This window comes from Cavia porcellus, unplaced genomic scaffold (assembly GCF_034190915.1).
Source record: "Cavia porcellus strain 051 isolate PalLab524CR breed Dunkin Hartley unplaced genomic scaffold, mCavPor4.1 scaffold_19, whole genome shotgun sequence".
Classification (NCBI taxonomy): Eukaryota; Metazoa; Chordata; class Mammalia; order Rodentia; family Caviidae; genus Cavia; species Cavia porcellus.
The window spans coordinates 34,499,021-34,512,116 of record NW_026947502.1 but is presented as its reverse complement, the minus strand read 5'-3'; the positions used below and the strand labels follow the sequence as shown (position 1 = coordinate 34,512,116).

Sequence of the window (13,096 nt, the reverse complement as noted above, 5' to 3'; positions counted from 1 at the left end):
TTATTCTAAGACTGACCACAGAGAAATCTGTATTGTCAAATATTTTACATATCTGTATTGAGCTAGGACACAGAGTTCGATTTTGGAGAAATGCCCCCATAAGATTTGTGCCTTGTCTGCACTAATGATTTTTTCAAGTCTCGGCAGTAAATGCTAAAATGTACATCTAAGCACAAGACTTAGTATTTTAGACATGGTAAAATGCATGAAGGGAAAGTTAAAGTGATTCAACTCTAAACGCAAACTCCCCTAAGGCAGGAGCTTTGTCATGAGCTTCTTACAGAAACAAGGACATTTTGTAGGAGTGAATGTTAGGCCTGCTTACTCTTACCATTGTGGTTGTAGCTCTGAGGAATTTCCACGGATGGTGCAGAAATCTTTTTTTGGAACCTGGATCTTATGTTCATCATAACCAGCAGGTTTGGGAGTAGTTGCCATAAGGTTTATGGGGGTGTCATCCGGACTTTTGTCTTTTATGTGCTTTTTACTTCCATAGGAAAAGGAGGCCACTTTTGGAGAAATTTTGCTCATAGGTAACTTTGAAGATCTCTTTGAATTCTCTACTTCTTTACCTTCTGAAAAATATAATTAATCATCAGTAAAGATAGGGAGGGAGGATTTGGCTTTTAGCTCAAAGCTGAATTGTAAGGAGGTTTTGTAATCACCTGGGCAAACAAAGAGTTTTGCTGTTGAGACTGCAGTCCCAGCCTCATTTTCTGCAACGCACTTGAACTCCCCAGAGTCCTCAGGAAATGCTTCTGTTATAACCAGGGTGCAGACTTCCTCTGGAAGGGAAGAAAAGTCCATTTGATCAGCATATTTATATGTCCTAAACAACATACAGAAGAAAGCCAGGGGGAATAGTACTAAGAATTGTACATTAAAATGACATTAAAAACATTTATCTGGCCAGAGGCATGGTGGTACATGCCTGTAATCCCAGCAGCTGGAAGGCTGAGACAGGAGGATTGCTGTGTGTTTAAGGCCAACCTGGGCTATATAGTGAGATCCTGTCTCAAAAAAAAAAAAAAAAAAAAATCCATCTGATTACTGATTTGGCATGTTCATGGGCTCATGAACATAAATCCTAAAAATAGTCATTAGCAAAGGTCTTATCACTTGCCTCTCAGACACATCTGTTTTCTCTATGAGTTTCCTGAAAGCAGAAATTAAATTTTTTCACTTGGCTTTTATATTTCTGTAGCTGTAGTGCTTAAGCACTAAGCCTAGAAGTCCTATAGGAATATTTTCTGAACTGACCTGAAAAGGTGATAGCTATGGCATTTAGACCTAGAGGGAATGCAGTGAGAGCCACCATGTTATGGACACCACACTAACTTCTAGACGTTCGACTATGTGAGTGTTTAATGTCAGGACTCAGGGCCCGCTTCTGTGCATGCAGGCGCTCTGTGGGCAAAGGTCTTGTCGGTTTGGTCTCCCTAGCCATAGTCTGCGCTCAATATACATGTGTGAATGAATGAGAATATGGACGAATACACAGACAGATCCCAGCTGGCCTACTTCTTCCATTGTGGCATTTCAAAAGTTGATGTAGGCTGGCCTCAAAAGAATTTGAGGCTGCCTTTCAGTGCTAACTTTGATCTAATCAATTATCAAGATGTTGAAAAATTGTACTTACCAGGAGTTGATGATAAAGAAGCTTCTGAAAAGTAAAGGAGAGAAAAGATGGATAATTTAAATGGTAACAATTTTACTACAAGGGGCCACGTGTCACAGCCTATAAATTGTATAAAAGCTCAGAAAGGTACATAAAGGAATGGACACTTTGCAGGGTGTTAGAACTTAATTTCAGTACGGAATCTGCCACTAAATTACTCTGTGGCCTCATAAAAATCTTTAGACCTTAATTCTTTATCTCTAACATGGAAGTAAGATCAGATTAATATCTTTGAATGTGAAACATTTCTGAAACACTAATGTTGAAATGGCAATTATTTGCCTGAAAGATTTACTTCTCTTAATTTTTCTGATTAAAATAAAATTGAATATAACACTAAAAAATATGGCAATATACTGCTGAAAAAATATAGAAGCTTAACAACAGTTTCTCTGAAGAATGAGAATACTGGTAATTTAAAACTTCTTTATGTTGTATGTTTTTCAGATTTATTATAATAAATTTGTATTATTTTATTTTCAAAAAATGCAACACATTTTATCATGAGAAATAACATCTACTTTGTCTAATAAAACGATTAATGTGTAAACATATGTATTTTCTTCATTTGGCATAAGAATTATCTTGGATTTGAACCTGAGCTTCACTATTTTCTAGCTCTGTTGTCTTCAGCATATCCTTTGCATTTCTGGTTACAGTTTTCTTACTCATAAAACAGGGATGCTAACACATGTATCTCAAAACGTTCCAGTAAGGATTAAATGAAGAGTTGTTTATGGAATAGAAACTTAAGAGGTTAGCAATAAGGTAGATCCTCACACCTGTTATCCTTTTCTAATTCATTCCTTTGTTGAGAAATTTTGCAATAAAGTATTTTAAAAAGTTACGTATCCTTTTTATTTATTTATTTTTTTTTTTACTCTTTAAGAAATGGTGTAGCCTAGCCAGGCCGTGGTGGCTCATGCCTGTAATCCTAGCACTCGGGAGGCTGAGGCAGGAGGATCCTTGCAAGTCAAGACCAGCCTGGGCTACAAAGTGAGCTCAAGGCCTGCCTGAACTGCATAGCGAGACCTCGTCTCAAAAAAAGACAAAAAAAAAAAAAAAAAAAAAAAAGAAAGAAAGAAATAGTGTAGCCTCACATTTCTGTTTATATGATAAAAACTCATTGAAAGGTAATTGAGATTACTTTGTGAAAATAAACTAGTCTTTGCACAGCTGCTGAAATTATTTTTCAGTCTAATGCTGTGTCACACACCTGTGATGTGAGCTCTAGGGAAGCTAAGGCAGTAGGATATTTGAGCCAAGGGGCTCAAATTCATCCCAGGCAATATAGTGAGATCCCGACTCAAAAATTTAAAAACATTTTTTTTATTTAAGCAACATCTATCTTTTCTTTTTCTTTTTAAAAATACTTTTACTGGGGCTGGGGATTTAGCTCAGTGGCATAAGCACCTGCCTTGCAAGCAGGCAGTCGTGAGTTCGATCCCTGGTACCAATAAAAACGAAAAAGACCAAAAAAAAAAAAAAAAGTTTTTACTGTTGGGTATTTACTTTTTGTGCTACTGGGGATAGATCCCAGGGCATAGATAGGCAACTGTCCTCCTATTGAGCTCCAGCTCCAGCCTTTTTTTCCCTATGGTGGAATCATTTGGATTTTAAATAACAATTGCTTAGCAATAGAAATCCTTTAGGCTGCAACAGATCAGCTATTAAACATTTAACGCATGCATCAGATTTCCAAGCTCACTGAAATTAAATGCAATCAAAAAGCTCATCACAATACTTTTCCTCAGAATCCGGAAGTCATCGGAGTTGGCTATCTGCTCTTCCTCTCTGTACCAATGAACTTGAACTGTGTCAGTGGCCTGGACTCTGCATTCGAACACGACACACTGACCTCTGGTTGAAGAGATGTCTTGAAGATGCTGAAGAACAAACAGAGTTTGCAGAGCGGAAGAAACTATCACACCATACTGTACAGCATTTGGGACACCACCTTCAATAAATATGCTGCCTTTTTATCTTAATTATTGAAAGTTGACCATACCTTGATCAAAACAAGGAGTGGCTGGCATTCTTTTGGGCTTTCTAGTATACCTTTCAGCCAGTTGTTAATACTTTTTATCTTAACTCCATAGATCAGTGTTTAATGTAAAAACTGTTATTCCTTTAACCAAGTGTCATTTTTCAAATTAGAGAACAAATTAGTTGAAAAGCCTTTGTTTTGGTGAATTTGGTATTTCTGTTGAGTACATATCTACTCATAGACTTAGCCTATATTATTGGTCACAGTATCATGGGAAGTGTTGTAGTCTGTTCAGAGCCCTGAATCATAGTTTATAGCACTTGGACTAAACTCTCAACTCTATTCTTTTCTACCTTTTAACCTTCAGTTATATATGTGTGTGTGTGTGTGTGTAAAATTTTCTCTGAAATCCTCTCATTTCTTCTTTTTTCATACTTCTTTGGTGAAGTCTAAAGCTTATCTACAAAATCCAAACTCTTTCATGCAGTGAGGATGTTACCTTGGTGAACACAGGGGCTGCCACACAAGTGGATCCTGACAGGCTACTGCAGGGACTCTGCATCTGGTTTAAGGAATAAAAGAGAACTTGACATATAGACACATCCCTGAAACCCAGATGTATGGTGGCCGTAAACTCATTGGGGCAGTTTTAGTGCTACGAACAGGTTGACATTTAGCCTCTACCAACCATATCCTAAAAGTTTCCTTTATGAAAAGGATAATGCTTCTAATGTAAATGTTAGTTTGGGTGTCTGTTTCTTTGCCGCCCCTTCTTTTTTCTACTGTAGTATGCCAGCCACAAAGATGCTGAAATATAACTCTAGACATTACATTTGAGAGCTGCTAGGTCTTGGCAAGTATTTAGAGACTATCCAACAAAAGTTTAAGTGATCTCTAAATTTTACTGTCTAAATTTTTTTCTCCTTCGTACAGTTGCTCTTACTGGATCAAAAAAGCATTTCTCTTTTCAAAAGAGCACTTTCTTTCCTTATTTTAAGAAAAACAAGGAATTCATTCTTTGGATGGTTGGAATACTCCTGCATGGGGCTGTCCCTGCTGCTTCGGCATGCAGACAGATTGTCATGCGGAGAGCACCATTCCTGATCCCATGGATTTCCTTCTTGTTCTTTCCAAGGTCATGTGGCTGGCAGCTTTTTTCATATGTACTTTTTGAGACAGTTACATTGATTCTTTTCTTGACCTATATCTCTATTTCTGAGATCCTATCAGAAGGTTTAGGATAGAACTTACCCTTTGGGGATCAACACACAGTGGTTGAACTAAGGTAGAATAACTTGACCTGGAGTTGGAGTTATCATTAACTGGGGAACTGATAGTCAGAGAAACTCTAGTGATTTTCTTCTTTATTCTGTGGGGAAAACAACACTAAATACAACCCAGGAAGAGAAAAATTAGAGGTAGCTTTGATAGAAAAACCTCACTACATGCAATTGAATGTAGCACATATTTTTACTGTAGCCCTTTTTAAAAAAGATTTAAGTAGTAATTTCAGTAGCATTTTAACCAATTTTTAGTGGATTATGTCTCCTAATAGTTTCATTTGAAATTTCCTTTGTCTCAGTCTAATAATCAGTGGGGTGTTATGAGACACATCATCCAGAAGAAATAAATTACAAAGCGAATAATTACTTCACAGTTTCTCTGGATTAAAGTATTTTTACATTTTTAAAACGTAGACTGACTCTTACATCCATACAGGACAAGTGCATATCCACATGCGATTCAGCACTTACTCTGACATTTCTGTAGCATATTCCAAGTACGATTCCAGAGAAAAAACTTTTTCTTACTTCCCTGGGGACCTATGTGAAAGAAAAAATTTTTCTACAAATCTGGCTGAAATTAAAAAAAAAAAAGTTCAGGTATGTGGCATTTATTTTAGGAGCAGTAGGATATTTAGTTATAGATAGCCAGTTAATCTAGGACATCTGAATTCTTGACTCAGAATGGAATATTGTTAATTTAAAAAAAAATACCTTTTACGCAGTTACAGCATTGCACTTAGCAGAGATGGTGAGTACTTTCCCAAAAACATTGTTTCTGATGTTATGGTTTGCATATGTCTTGTTTGTGAAACTCAGGTTGAAATTTAACTGCCATTGTGGAGAAGGTGAAACCTCGTAGAGCTGACTGGGCCATTAGCAGAGACTAATGCATTACTTACAAGATGGAGTTAATTCTGACAGTGTTAGTTATTACAAGAGCTGGGTGTTATGAAGTGGCTGTTCCTCATGTTTCCCCTTTTCTGCATAAGCTCACCTCTCCCTCCAGCTTCTGCCATGTTCTGAAGCAGTATGCTGTGTTCGCCAGAGATTACTGCCCAATCTTAGGCTTTCTAACCCCAAACTATGAGGCAAAATAAATCTCTTTTCTTAAAGTTTCCCAGTCACAGGTATTCTGTTGTACTAACAGAAAATAGACTCAGACCAAGGGTACAGTTTGGATTCTGCGAATACATATTTTGGACTGAGGTTTTCAAGGTACTAGAAATTAAAAATCCACTGAAACAAACTTTGTACTTACTATAAAAAGGATGTTGACTTGGCTAGGCTGCTATGACAAAAATATCTTTGCCTGAGTAGTTTGGAAACAAAAGAATTTTATTGTTCATAGGTCTGGTTGGTTGGAGGTTGTAAAATAGAAGATCAAGATGCCAGCAGAGTTTGGAGTCTGGTTGAGTCCCTTCCATAAGGGAACTAACCCTATTTGTGGCAAGGGAGTCCTCACTTCCAAAAGGTCTGACCTCCTAATATGATCACACAGAGTATTAAGTTCTAACATACAAATTTGAAGGTGACACCAACATTCAGATTGTAGATGATATTGTTAATGTTTGTATCATCTCAATGATGATTTTCTAGAGAAATGTATCTCAGTCATTAACACCAGAAATAAATGGGCTTCTCCCAGGCTACTACTTGAGTTTTTCTTCCCAGATACTGGCTCTTAATATTGGGCATATTTCCCCCTATGTGGGCTGTAGGCACAGGAAAGTTTAGGGTTCACTTCAAAGCCAACAATCTATCAGAGATTAGAAGTAGAATCTCCTAAATCTATAACCTGATCCTTTTTAAAGAAAACTATATTTGTGATGATTTATTTCCCCAAACAAATATTTAGGTTCTGTTCCCACCCCCAACAAATTTCATATAACTACCAGATAAAAGGGAATTGTGAAATGTAAATCAGCCTGAATAATAATATATTTCAATTTCCAGTAAGCCGTTGATTTATGGAAATAGAGTATTTAAAATTGTAACTATCTCCAAAAATCTAAGCCATAAAGTTATTTTATATAACAATGAAGAAAACCAGCTCCCATTTCAAAGTCTTTTATATATTGTGTGATACTGTCATTAGAACTAAAATTATTGCATCTTCCCATTCCTAATAAATAATCCCTTAATACTTATTGCTGTTTTAGTCTTTAAAATTTTTTTTATAATTTTAAGGTTTTATAGCCATGTCACGTAAAATTAGGTGATGTAAAAGATTTACTAGTACTACCTCATATTTTATTTCTTAAGGAGCACCAGTGACTATAGAATGTATATTTTATAATTATTTACACTATATATTATATTTACCCTTTTCTGTGTATGTGGTACTTTATAATACATTATGATACATTAAAATACATTTGTAAGATTAGTTGATCAGTTGTTTTTTTAGTGTCAAAGAGCAAATACAAGTTATTCCTTTTTAAATTTTTTCCAGAGCATGTTTGTAAAATATAGTTTCTTGTGGGCAGCTGGTACATGTACATAATACATCTTAATTCCTTCTTTCACCCCCTTTTTCCCTTCCTTTCTTCCCCCTTCTATCCGTCTTTGATCCCTCCTCCCCTTTTTATACATGTTTGCAGTTTATATGTCTTGTGTGCAGCTGGTACATGTACATAACATAGGGCTATTCTTCAGTAGTTCAGAAGAAGATACGTTCAGTGCTGTGAATATTCATGGGATAAATGGTGGTAACCAAGCACAGAATACCTTGGTGTTCAAATATAGACACAAACAGAATGTGTACCTACAGACTCTCCACATGGTGGATTCAAACTTGACTGCAGTCATTTCTCCAGTGAAGGAAAACCTCACAGACACTCAAACTTTTGATTGGCAAATGTTTCCTGATGGTTTCTACCCTAAGACCTCAGGAGCCACACAAAGGTGTTTGAAATGAGCTGGTAAAGTTTACATATGCAAAACTCAATAATGCAAAATATAATAATAAGATAGTATAGGCACAGTGGCACATACACGTAATCCCAGCTAGTTAGGAGGCTGAGTCAAGAGGATAAAGATTTGAAGGTACCCCGAGTAACTTAGCAAGACCTCCAAAATAAATCTTTTTAAAAAAAGAACTGGGGATGGAGCTCAGTGAGAGAGTACTTGCCTGACATGGGTAAGGCCCTAGGTTCAATTCCTGTGACAGAAAAATTATAGAGATAGCTACATTTCACCTTAAAGTGTCACAAGACATCAGAAACAGTAATATCATAATGTGTATTGCATTGAGATCACAGGACAGCTCATGATCGCCTAGTAGAGCATTAGAAGTAGACGCTTTAAGTAAGTAAGGGGAGAAACTTGACTGGTCTAAGAACAGTTCTGAGTAGGATGGATTTTCAATGAAACCGTGGTGAATGTTTAAAACTGTAAAGATGAGGTACACAAGTGAGTAGAGGATGAAGTTTCAGAGTGAATGATGGTGGAGAATGGAAGAGGTACGGGGGAGGTCACATTTATGGAACACTAAGTTGGGTGTCAGACAGCTGTGTGTAGTTCCTTTATCTCACATACGAGGAAAGTAGTCTGCAACTGTTAAATGGGGTTGCATAGTCTGGATTCAGATTTCCTGGTTATTACTCTAGGTATATTAGGCTTCCCTCTAACTCTCAGTTTCCCCATCTGTAAAACAGGAACCCTAACAGTGTTTATTTCTATAGTTATCTTGAGAATTTAATGAGTTAGCACAAAAGAGCACTTAATTTGTTACATATCATGTATCACACACTCAAATGTCATTGGCTACACTTACTGTGATGGTGGTTATATGTAGATCCAGGAGATGATTTGCTTTCCCTTGACATTTCTAATCTAGGCCTATGGAGTATATTCTTCTCTTGTGAATTTAGTGTTTCTATGATAGGATTTGTTCTTTGTAAGTGTTTACTATTATATAATTTTGGGGGGAAGTTCCTTATAGTCAGAGATCTCTTAACGTTTCCTATCCCCAAAGTATCCATCCTAATGTTAACATACAGTAGCTGTGGAGTTGACTGGCTTTGTAGATTGTTGCATAGAGAGATACTTTTGTTAGTTTTCCTAGAAGGTATTTGTTGCTTTGTACCATTTCCCTCAACCCCACTCACAAATAAAAACCATTCATAGGGAGCAATTGCTTCTCTTTTGATCTTGGCAGTGAGACCTCACACCACATCTGCCTATAACTGGTTAGCTGGAAAACTTCAGGCCAAGAGAAGACATGAGAAATCTTGTCCAACATCTTTAGAGAACAAAAGTAAGGTTTGGAGAGGTGACATTTGTCCAAGCCCAGGCAACCTATTGATAGAAGAGACAAGAGTAGAATCCAACTCTCTGTCTGCCAAAGCAACCATTAGCAAATAGTATCTATATTATCATATAAATTGGTTCTGTATTACTGTATAAATTTGAAATTGTGGATATTAGTCTATTCAAGTAATTTCCCCCCTTTTATTAGGATAGAGTATATTTATGGCTCTGAATTCACCAGGTAGTAGAATGGGCCTTTTAGTGTTATATAAACTCCATGAGGTTGGAGACTTAGTCTGTTTTGTGTATGCTTGTATTCTAGTGCCTATAATAGGGTCAGACAAACAGGCGATGAATAATATGTATTTCTTGAATGAATAAATTTACTTTATTAGAAATGTTGATTGAAACTTCAGGTGAGACTATTCCAGAAAATTGGAATAGATAGCCCATACCTCAATCTTATAAAAGCTATCTATGGCCAACTAACAGCTAATATAGTAGGTAGTCAAAAACTGAGAACTTTCACTCTAAAATCAGGAATGAGACAAGGATGCCCATTAATCACCACACCTATGCAATACAGTTCTGGAAACATTGCCAGAATAATTAGACAGGAGAGAGAAATAAAAGGGATAAAGATAGAAAAAGGAAAAAGCTAAATTATCATTATGCAGATGACATGATACTTTACAAAGAAAATCCCAAAAACTCCAACAAAAAACTTGCAGATTTAATATCTAAATTCAATAGTGTAATGGGATACAAAGTCAATAGTCAAAAGTCAATAGTATGCCTATATGCAAGAAACAAACTGTCAGGGAAGTAAGGGAAAGCACACCCTTCCCAATAACACCTCCAAAAATGAAATACTTGGGCATCAATCTAACAAAGGAAGTAAAACATTTATACATTGAAAATTAAAGTACTCTGAACAAAAATTGAAGAGGATTTCAGAAAATGGAAAGATATTCCTTGTTCATGGATAAGAACAAGGAATATTGTAAAAATGGCTATACTGCCAAAATTGCTATACAGATTTCATGCAACCCAAATCAAAATACTATTCATTGACATATCTCATAGATCTAGAGAAAACATTTCTAAAATTCATTTGAAACCAGAAAACACCTAGAATTGCACAAGCAATTCTGGGCAACAAAAGCAAATGAAGGGGCCTCAAAATCCCAGACTTGAAATTATACTATAAAGCTACTGTGATAAAAATGAACACGATATTGATAAAAAAAAAAAAAAAAACCAGATCTGAGGATCAGTGGAACAGAACAGAAAGTGCAAATGACACTCCTAACACATTCAGCCACCTTATTTTTGACAAAGGAGCCAAACTTGTTCACTGGAAGAAAGCTAGTTTCTTTAATAAATGATTTCCAGATCTTGAAAACTAAAACAAGAACTATGTCTATCACCATGCACTAAATTAAAACTAAAACAAGAACTATGTCTATCACCATGCGCTAAATTTCTCTCTAATGCTAAATTAAAGTCAAAATGGATCAGAGATCTAAATATTGAAACACAAACACTAAGTCTACTAGAAGAAAAAGTAGATAGAAATCTTGAAGACATAGGGATAGGCAGAGAGTTCATAAACAAAACCCAAACTGCATGGGAAATACTTCAAAGAATCATCAACTGGGATCTCATCTTATTAAAAGGTTTTTACACATCAAAAGAAATCACTAACAGAGTTAAAAGAAAATTCATGGACTGGGAAAAAATTTTAGCCAACTGTCCCTCAGACAAACAGACTTCTCTCTAGAACATATAAAGAAGTGAAAAAAACTCAAGCCCTAAATTCAAAAAATTCAGTCCAAAACTGGGCATCTGAGATGAATATGCCCTTCTCAGATGAAGACATGGGAATGGAAAATAACTATATGAAAAAATGTTCAACGTCATTTGTCATTTGAGAAATGCAAATTAAAATGACATTGAGATTCCATCTTACCCCAGAAAAAAAGAAAAATCAAGAAATCAACCAATAACAAATGCTGTCAGTACTGTGGAGAAAAAGGAACCCTTGTCTACTGTTGGTGGGAGTGTAGACTGGTGCAAATCAGTGTGGAGATTCCTCAAAAAACTAGGATTAGAGGTCGTGTTTGATCCAGGTATTCCCCTTCTAGGTATCTTCCCAGAAGAATTAAGAACATTGTACCACAGTGATATATGTATGCCCATGTTTATAGCAGCACAATTTGTAATAACTAGATCTTGGAAGCAACCCAAGAGTCCATCAACTGAGAAATGGACAAAAAGATTTTTTAATATACATAATGGAGTACTACCCAGCCATAAATAGGGATAAACTGGAGACTTTTATAGGTAAATGGATGCAACTTGAGACCATTCTACAAGTGAAATAAATCAAACCATGTGTGTAAAAATCACTGTCTAGTGTGAGAAACTGAACAAGTAAATAGGATCTGAAATGTACAATAGATACTGTGAATTGGGAGGAAACTTCAAAAGAAAAGATAAACTGATAGGGGAAAGGAAGAAAGGCAAAAAGAAAAAAATATGTGTGCACAAGATAGGTAAGATTGCTAGAGAGCTAGCTCTTCTCTGTCTCTTGAAAAGAATGTTTTGTGCTACTGTTGTTTAAACAAGGTATCATGCTTATATCTTGTAATCTGAAGAGCTGCTAGGATGACAACAATACACAATGCATCAACTTTTGTAACTGTCTGACTAATCTGCTTTGGAACTCAGTCTCACTATTTGTTTGTATTTTTCCTCCTTAAGATAAAATAAATAACATATGATAAATTAATGAATAAATAAATTTTTTAAAGGCTAAAATTTTCTCTAAACTTCTTGGCATGTTTTTAAAGAAGAAGCAGGAAAAATATTAGCAGAGTAGTTTTGGTGGTGAGTACAATTCAGGTTTTCTTACCTGGGGATTCCTCTATGTTCCCAGGCTAATGAGAACAAAAAAGAGAAAATCTAATCTTTTTGAAGGGGGATCCTGCAGGAGCCTCTTGAGATTCCAGATGCTTCCTGTTCTGAGCATGAACTATGGCACTTCATGGACGAGGTGCTGGCAGCTGGCAGCCTGACGAGCTGTCTTTTTGTCTGTGGCGTGTGGAAGCCAAACAGTACTTCCTGTCTTCTGTTCCTGATCTTCCAACCAGTGACAGGAGGCAGTGATGACTAATGGCACCGAGAATTGCCCTGAGTATTCCTTTTTCATGCCACACATTGAATAAAGTATGTCTGCAGATCATGTAGAAATGGCTAAGGCATAGACCAGCAACCTGAGTGGAGAACACTTATTCAGCACCAAGGAAATCTAAACAGTGGCTTTAGGTCTCTCATTAATTATTATAACTTCCAGGAAGACTTTGGGGTCCAGTTATATCCAATGAGAAGTGGCAAGTGAGATTGTCCCTCAGATTTGTTCTAGGCCTAGGATTTGTTTTTTTAAAATGTTCTTTTAAAAATCTGAAATTGTTCTTATGCTGTCAAATTTCTGATCTTCATACTTATCAGAGTAGATGAAATTCTCAAAGAAAATAAGAGAAAGAAAGACCAGTGTTGATGCTGCGAGCAAAAGCAGCCCAACTGTTTTTTGGTTTTTTTTGGTACTGGTACTGGGAATCGAACTCAGGTCCTCGCCCCTGCCAGACAGATGCTAAAGCGTCCACACTTAACAACAGAGGTGTTCACTGATCCTCCATCATGAGGTTTAAAAACTGAGCTGTACGTTAGGACCAGCTTAAACAATTCAGAGTGTTATGTACTCATGAAAACAACTCTTTAAGAATCATTTGTGTAACCCCACTTGCAAAGGAGTAATTTCTATGACAGCTCAGCCTTCAATGTTAGATTCTCTTACTAAATCCACTGTAATCTTCATATTTGATTCCCATG

General features: G+C 36.3%; 1 protein-coding gene across 2 annotated transcripts in view; it reads right to left on the bottom strand.

Annotated features, from left to right (window-relative positions):
• Myot (myotilin) overlaps nucleotides 1-13,096 on the bottom strand; it is a 44,905-nt gene that overhangs the window by 23,645 nt on the left and 8,164 nt on the right. For both annotated transcript variants that reach the window (XM_063230936.1, XM_003473271.5), the window contains exons 2-8: nucleotides 5,420-5,488; nucleotides 4,917-5,034; nucleotides 4,165-4,227; nucleotides 3,423-3,564; nucleotides 1,640-1,663; nucleotides 666-785; nucleotides 332-575 (exon numbers count right to left, since the gene is read on the bottom strand). In XM_063230936.1, coding sequence (XP_063087006.1) covers nucleotides 332-575; nucleotides 666-785; nucleotides 1,640-1,663; nucleotides 3,423-3,564; nucleotides 4,165-4,227; nucleotides 4,917-5,034; nucleotides 5,420-5,427 — 719 coding nt within the window. In that variant the 5' untranslated portion in view covers nucleotides 5,428-5,488. The remainder of the gene's footprint in view (nucleotides 1-331; nucleotides 576-665; nucleotides 786-1,639; nucleotides 1,664-3,422; nucleotides 3,565-4,164; nucleotides 4,228-4,916; nucleotides 5,035-5,419; nucleotides 5,489-13,096) is intronic.